We start from the raw sequence: 8219 nt of genomic DNA, 5'->3' as shown, positions 1-8219 counted from the left end.
CCCCCCCCCCCCCCCCCTGCATTTTCCGCCAATTATGAGGTCCACCTAGCCGAGAACTTCATCTTCCCAAGTCGTTGCAGAGTGGCGGATGACACTGTTCGTTTTCTATGTTTTTGCTGATTTTGTTACATATAACTTTGTACTATCTGATGGCGTGTGCTTGCACATTGCAAAAAACTCTGTTTTCATGGATCATTTTTACAACTGAATGTGTTTTCAGCGTGTACATTTTATTTGTTCTTTAATAAAGAATTTGTGGAAAAAAAAGAAAAAAGTAGTTATCTCATTTTGGCTGCAAAGGTGGAAATACTTTCAAATAAGTTTTTTTGGTTTGAGGATATTTCTGTGTTTATTTGTTCATCTCTTCAGAGGTTAGAATCCGACAGAAAGTAAACTAAAAATCCAGCATAAATGGCAGACCGAGCCCGCGCTTTAGTTGCCTTCGTTTGTAGTCCTCCTTTATTCCTGATCAGTGTGTATGTCATCTAGTGATAAGAAATATGTGGAATGTGCAAACCTTTTCAAGGCCTTGTCTTACTGTATGTTTGACCTTGTGTGTCTTGCCAATTTCTTTTCTTATTGATATTGGTTTTATCAAGACTGCTGATTGTCAACATTGTTGTGACGGCAGTAACAGGGCTATACGTGTGTTTGACTTTGTCCCTTTTGCTTTGTAACAGGTATATCCGAGTATAGCTACCAAGTATAAAGAGGAGGTAAGTCACACAGGACTGCATACCAATTCCTGCCTTCTGCTGGGTTATAGCAACGTGAAGCTGACCTCCAGGCAGATATAAAAAAAAAAAACCTGCTCATCTGCCAGAAATCCATTGGGCTCTTATCTTACTGTGCACCGTGCCTCTGCTTTCCTGAGATCCTAAAATGTGTTATCAGCTATTGCCAGTTCACCTATATGGACTTTAGGTCATGAAGTGTGTTACTAGTGGGGAAAATGAGGGGGAAAAAAAAACCTAATGCAGCCATCACATCCGTGGATTGGTAAACTGCATTATATTACATTTTAGTTCTTGGGCTTAGATATGCTTTCATGGCATGTTCATGTAAGAAAAAAATGTCATGCATATGATTTGTATGGTGTATTTCTACTTCTGTACTTCTGTGGATAGGTCAAATGTATTTCTGTTAAATGTTCATAGACATATCTGCTGTCTTACAGGAAACGTATCATGCCTGCATGGATGTGCTGATTAGTCACACAGCACCTATACCAAATAGGTAACTCAATTGCTGCTTATTTCCTAAGGCCTAATTCTCATGTGCGTCACCAGCATTTACAAAACATTTATGAAGCTTGCAACACGCCCTGAAGCCTTTTAAAGCAATGGTCAGGTTTTTATACAATTGATGGAGGTGCCCTCCGCACACCTTTCAGCAGTCCCGGCCAACAATCAAATAAATGGTGCTCGAAGTAACTTCACGGATGGCACCGTGCAAAACACAAGATTGAAGAAAATAGGTCACCAGCACTCCATAAGTTAAAATGAATGAGTCCTTTTAATGGACAATGATGTCACAGAAATCCAACATGAGCCGACGTTTCGGGGCCACACAGGGTCCCTTCTTCAAGGCAAGAGATGTGACCAAATACACACACACCATAATATTTACACACACCAAACTATACTGAATAGTAGTAAAAGCCCTTCTCAGAAAAAAATTAAGATGGGAAGGAAACTGGGGTGGGCTGCTTAGGGTTACAGGTAAATTGCTTTAAACAAGTTGTTAGCGGATTATAGCAAGCTGAGGGGATGCCTGCCAATTACTTTTTAAAAGTAGATGTGGTCCCAGTCACTAGAATTTCACATGAGCTTTGGAGTTGAACTCCATGGGGCAAAAAAATCTTCCGCTGGTTCTGGTTCACTGCTTGTTCACATTCCAGTGGTTAAGTTCTTCCGATCTTCTGATCTTTGCTGTGTCCTTCAATGAACTGAAGAGAAAATTGGATTTCTTGTACTCGCTGTAGAATCCTTTTCTCTGTGCCTTTTGGTATTGGCTGTTGCCAATTGTTGGGCTTTTCACTGCCTGCTACTAACAGGCTGTGCGAGCACATGGGGGATTGACCACGAGCAAGGGACGCCCCTAGGCTGTCTTTAGCGTTTTGTGCCCAACATTCTCATCCTGCAGGTGACTGTATAACTCAGTGGCTTTGAATCTTCCCTGTGTCCTTCAATGAATACAGAGAAAATATTTGACATTGAGTACACTAATTCTATGGTCAAAAAATAATTAAATGTTGTCTAGTAAGGGTTTAGATCTACTTAAATGCAAATTACAATCCTGTGTTGGACATTCCAAGGCTGGATTTGCTTTACTGTCATTTTAATTCCTAACCCTCAGTACAATCTGAGTCAATGATTGTTTACCTGAGTTACTGGGGCTACTACACTTGGCAGTTCCCTAATGAATATACATGTTTGTTTCTTCACTCTTTTAGTTCCCATTGTTAGTCTTTCCCATGTTCTTTGTCCCTTTGCCCTGATTTTAATGCTAGTCTTTATCATGTTCCTTATTTTATTATGAAATGGTGATTGATAAGTAACTCTGTTTATCTGTAGTGGAGCACATCGACCAATAGGGGCAAAGTATGGCGAATACATCTACTGCCCGCCTCATCGATGGGTACACAACCTGCAGGTCTGTGATTTTGGGAGATGAGCCTTTTTTTTTTTTTTTTTTTTTTTTTAGACTATTAAACTAGATTTTTCTTTTCATTTAGAACCTGAACAGGGTGAATCCCAGATGCTATGGGCAGTGTAAATTAGAGGGAGTTACTGCCAGGAGCAGAACAGTTTGGAGGCAGCTTGAGTTAGCAGTGCTGGTAATGGGCTTCATTGGATATCACAGCGGTTCAGTGGTTGGCACTTCTGCCTTGCAGTTCTGAGGTTTTTGGTTCAATCCTGACCAGAACAATGTCTGTATGGAGTTTGCGTGTTTTTGTGTTGGCTTCCTCTGGGTACTCTGCTTTCCCCTCACACTCCAAAGACATGCGGGTAGGTTGATTGGTCCTTTGTGTATGCTTGGTAGAATGGGACCTTAGATTGTAAGGCGCTTGAGAGCAGGGATTGATGTGAATGTAGAGTATCTGAAGATCTACGTAGATTGTTGGTAATATATAAAAGTCTGTAATAAAAACCTGCGAGAAAGCTACCTCTTTAGATATACCTGCCTTTTACCTGCGTCTTTGTTTCTTTGTATTTGTATGTTTGTGTTGCTAAGCTTGTCGATAGATCTAAGGTGCAGTTGAATTATCCTGCAAGTATCCAATTACCTCATTTTGTAAATAAAGTGTTATAAAATGCAAGTCACTTGAAAGGTATTTGTTCATTTACCATGAAAGGAAAATCTGTCTCATCTTAGTTATGTTATGGATGGGTGTAGTTGGAGTACTACAAGAGTAATAATTTAGAATTCTACATTCCAGTTCCGGGGGTATACTTTATCACAAGCTAATGTATTAGAGCAGTAACCATGGCAGAAGCATTCTATAATATCACATTACCCTTTTGTTTTCCAGCATGCAGGTGTTGCCTTCCTCTACCATCCTTGTTTGGACCCTCGGCTGAAGGAAGACTTATCCTTTGTGGCAAGAAGCTGTGTTACCAGTTATATAATCACACCCCTTCCGGGTCTGTCCAGGGAAAGGGTAAGGGTTCTCCTTCACAATATGTTTCGTGTCCTGTGCTATTGGATTGTTAAGTTCTGCTCTTACTGTGCTCAGCACTTGCATATTCTTTCACAATCTCTTGAAAACCAGATTGCACTTCTACATGTTTAAGTTTGGGCCTATTTCAACAGGTTTTGCAGGAAAGCGCTAAATCCTTTGGATCTCTGTGATTTCCAGGGAAGCGATAAATCCTTTGGATCTCTGTGATTTCCAGGGAAGCGATAAATCCTTTGGATCTCTGTGATTTCCAGGGAAGCGTTAAATCCTTTGGATCTCTTTGTGATTTCCAGGGAAGCGTTAAATCCTTTTGGATCTCTTTGTGATTTCCAGGGAAGCGATTAAATCCTTTGGATCTCTTTTGTTTTCCGGGGAAACTATAAATCCTTTGGATCTCTGTGATTTTCAGGGAAGCTGTAAATTGTATGGATCTTTGTATTATCCAGGGAATTTATAAATCCTTTGGATTACTTTTGTGTTTTCAACAGGTCTTCCAGGGAAGTTCTAAATCCTTCTGGATCTCTTTTAGTGCTTTTACTTTGGTTTTTTTCTAGGGAATCTTTAAATCCTTTTCGGATTACTTTGTATTTTCCAGGGAAGCTGTAAATCATTTGGTTCCCTTTTCTGTAGTATAATGGAGGGTTCTCCTGCCATAACTCCTCCTACTAGTGAAATCTAATGAAATGATCAATTACAGTGGTTTGCAAAGGTCAGAGTAGACAGCACACCTAATATTCAAAAGCTAGTTAACTTGAAAAGCTGGTTGTAGTCTCAAAAGGAGGTTTATAATTACCAAATATAACCAGTGAGTTCAAACAGCAGAAGGGGAGATTTCAGACAATGCCGCCTGGAAAATGTATGACGATAAGCTCACTTATTGTGAACATGTTTTAAATATTCTTGCCGGGTACTTGCATGGAGACATATAATGCCACAAGCAGTGCATTGCTGGAGGTAAACTACATATGTGCTGTTCTGTTTGTATTCAGCCCCATTCACTGGACTGGTGAACAGGGCTTTTAAAACACTGACCCCATGGAAGATATGTCAGCAGTGCAGCTGTTCAGTTATGTCTTAAAATCAAATCCTAATGTAAATGTATCAATTTTATTTGCATTGATAACAGTGGTTGTGATGGTTTCCCATATATAAAGCACTTGGTAACACCGTATTATCTCTCTTTAGCCCATGGCCCTGGTCACTTGGTGCTCAACTCTGGAGATGTCTCGCATAAATGTGACTGAGATAAAGTATTGGCTGAAAGAAAACATTCGCCATGAACATCCGAATGAGACCGTACAAGACGGAGCCTACCAACATTTACTGATCAGGCCGTCCTTAATATCATCAAACACTGCAGAGCTCTGTCACGGAAGGGTTCTTCAGGTAAACGACATCACTCGTGGCTGCTCTGTGTAGTATTCTTGGTCTCAAACATTTGCCTGCTTTCTACTGCATCATTTTTGGAGTGGGCTTTCTCATTGCCTGGATGCTGGGCAACTTTATTCATGGTAGGATATCTTTGATGAAACTATTTCCTGTTGTCAGAATCGAGGCAAACTTGTCCGAATTTTTGATGCTAATATAAATTGTATCTGTAATCTTTCAGATGCTGAATCATTTTCTGAACTATGGAGGAAGGTCAAGTGGCCGTCTGTTGAGGAAAAGGAGAAGAGCTGTTTTGTTACCCACCCCTGTGGTCCAGGATATGGTATCTTCACATGCATCTGGCAGCATTTCCTCCAGTGCGCTGGCTGGGCAACACAAAGACAAAACCACAAAAAAGCACAGTACAGTTACTCTGCCTACAGGAATCGGTAGTTTGTCTTCTCCCACAGAGTCCTTCTCTTCTACCTCCCCTGTCCGCTTAACGCAGGAATCGCACACTCAAGGTATGAAAGCTGAGACAGAGGAGAATGACAAGGGCAACACCAGAGCTGCCACAGAGCTACCAGTACAGAAGATCATGCCCACACTAAGAAACCAGTCTCTTGTCTTACCAGAAGGTAATGACACGCAACCCATGGCAATGACACACAATGTATCTCAGGAGGCCAGGGAGGAACAGCCCTCACAGGCTTGGGTCACACAACAAAACCACCTTGCTGATACCCCACTGAAAGAAACATCTGTGAATGCTGCACCAAGACCTGACACCACTCTGCAGTCACAGCATCATCTTCCTGACCCAATGCTTTCACCCACTGCTACTGAGAAGAAACAGTCAGGTGAACAGAAGCAGGAATGCAACTGTCGGCATGATACGGCACCAGAGACGTTGTCCAAGGCTCAGAGAAGGTTGGGTGGCAGCCAGAAGAAGTCCAGTGAAGGGTTTGTGTCTACCCCTCGGACGGAGGAGGCCACCTGGGCAGCGGCATCTCTTATATTTCTCTTTTCTCTACTCACATTTTCTGTCTTGTACACGCAAATATATAAGAGGGTCCGCAAGAGCCAGAGCCTGTACTGGTCATCAGAAAACCACTCTGAAGAGAAAGAAACTGTTGCATGTAAGTTTTATTTGTTGTGATATGTGAGTGTATGTTTAAAATGTATACATGTACGGTAGTCTACACTGGAATAAGCAGTATGCGCCTGGTACACGGGAAGCCACCACAAAGCTTGGGCTTACCCATGCTACAGGCCACCTTGGGGGAGTTGTCACCAGCAGCTGAGAGGAGCAGAGTGATGGGTAATGGAGCTTGGAAATGTGTGATGGTGGAATACAAAGCTTTTTTAACTGTTGCATGGTCTCTTCCAAGCTTAGCCATCATCAGTATTATGAAGTACTTCTGCAGACACTGGAAACCTACTAGTCTATGAGGAAACATTTGTAAAACCTGAACATGGTATATATTTGTATATTTATATGTCATGTAAACAACCTATAGGCAACAAAACAGATTGGTAATAGCTATCCTTCAGTGATTGACTACATTGCTCAGTTATCTCTTACTCTATAAATGTAAACCTGCTCTAAGAGTAATGGGAAGTGTATATAAAATGATTGCTGACTGACTTCTGAAACTGCAAGTCACCTGGCTCTCATCATGATCCAGTGATTTGTATACTTCATAAGCTACAGACCTGAAAGAGGTATTTGGGTCAGGAGTTCTGAGTTACTGCGTGCGTGTTCTAGTTCAAGGTTTGAAAGTATTGAAGGAGGAGGCATTTTGCAGCATGGGCTTTGTGGTGGCATGCCTGGCTGTTTCTCATTTGTTACTTGGAGTCAGTGACCTAGAATAAGCATGCAAAAAATGAAAGCAGTACTTCTGATCTTCATACTTGTTCTGGGCCAGTGACTCAAAGTATTGAAACATTTTGGATGAGCAAGGGTTTCCTTTTGAAAGCCCTATAAGAGTGGAGTTTGTGCTCCCTAATGGCCTTTTGGATGAGAGTTTTTGTTCTAGACTTTCATTCTGACAGGCACACTTGAATACAAAGAGATGACTGAAATGTCACCATACGTGTTTCCCCAAAGTGTCACAGCAGGTGCAGCAAGTTTTTCCTCTCCTACATACTTGCAGGACTATTGGCTATTCGCAGCGTCCTGCACAAGCCTGCAAAGCCTGTCCAGCTGTACCTGAATGTGTCCACTAGATGTCACTGTTCTATTGAGCACAATGCACGGTTACTCTTTACACGTTAATCACAGTTGTTCATATCAAAGGTTATTGTGTGGATTGACACTTTTATTGGGACTTGGTACCGTGTCTTTTGAAGGACTGCTGCAGGCTGTTTTATTTTGTATACTGGATAATTTGATAACCAGATATTGTGTTTCTTCTACACAGCTATTATCAAGAGGAGACTTGTTCAGGGTCACACGAGGCGCAAGCAATGGTTTGGAAAGAAGAAGAGCCCCACAGTGCTGTATGAAAGTCTGAGTGAGAGTTCTGAATAGAACGTGATCTAGATTAGAAATACATTATGAACAGTCATGTCACCCCAAACCTCACATGGGCCAAACACTGACCCTTGGGGGGCCCATTCATAGTGAAGAGTGAATCACTCTCTGCTGCATGCTGCAATGTTTACTGCACATTTCATTTTATAGATCGTTTATAAAATGAGGACGTGGTGTGATGCCTGTGGTGTCCGGAGTTTTCTCTGCTAAACACTGCTTACAGGGATGTACTTTAACAAAACAAAAAGCACCAGCACATTTGTAAAGCGGTGCTATATAAATGGGCCATAAGTGGAGGCAGGAACATTTCAGCATCTTTTACCTTTGCTGTACTGTGAAGAATCGGTGCACCTTCATCATTTTAAGGAAGCCAAGTAGCTTCGGTAAGTTATTGGGCTTTACTGTTTAATCAAAGCTGTGTTTTTTTGTTTTCAATCTTGGGTCCATGTTACTGCTGTTTTAATCACTGTCACCCTGCTGTTCTCCCTTGAAATGTTTTGTGCAGTCGTTAATAGATAACTTGTTATACATTGGGAGCATTACCATGGTTAGGATGTTTCCATAATTCCATATCACATGACTATTCCCGGAATTTTGAGTGGATCTCTAGACTTTTGGGATGATCCAGAGTGT

General features: G+C 41.5%; 1 protein-coding gene across 1 annotated transcript in view; it reads left to right on the top strand.

Moving 5' to 3' along the window:
* TP53I13 (tumor protein p53 inducible protein 13) overlaps positions 1-7772 on the top strand; it is a 16170-nt gene extending 8398 nt beyond the window's left edge. The window contains exons 3-9 of the mRNA XM_018563421.1: positions 681-716; positions 1178-1236; positions 2577-2655; positions 3536-3664; positions 4868-5068; positions 5292-6189; positions 7474-7772. Coding sequence (XP_018418923.1) covers positions 681-716; positions 1178-1236; positions 2577-2655; positions 3536-3664; positions 4868-5068; positions 5292-6189; positions 7474-7583 — 1512 coding nt within the window. The 3' untranslated portion in view covers positions 7584-7772. The remainder of the gene's footprint in view (positions 1-680; positions 717-1177; positions 1237-2576; positions 2656-3535; positions 3665-4867; positions 5069-5291; positions 6190-7473) is intronic.
* The last annotated feature ends 447 nt before the right edge of the window (positions 7773-8219 follow it).

The sequence above is a fragment of the Nanorana parkeri genome, unplaced genomic scaffold (assembly GCF_000935625.1).
Source record: "Nanorana parkeri isolate BGI_ZX_2015 unplaced genomic scaffold, ASM93562v1 scaffold663, whole genome shotgun sequence".
In the NCBI taxonomy this organism is placed as follows: Eukaryota; Metazoa; Chordata; class Amphibia; order Anura; family Dicroglossidae; genus Nanorana; species Nanorana parkeri.
This window is presented reverse-complemented; position numbering and strand designations above follow the sequence as displayed.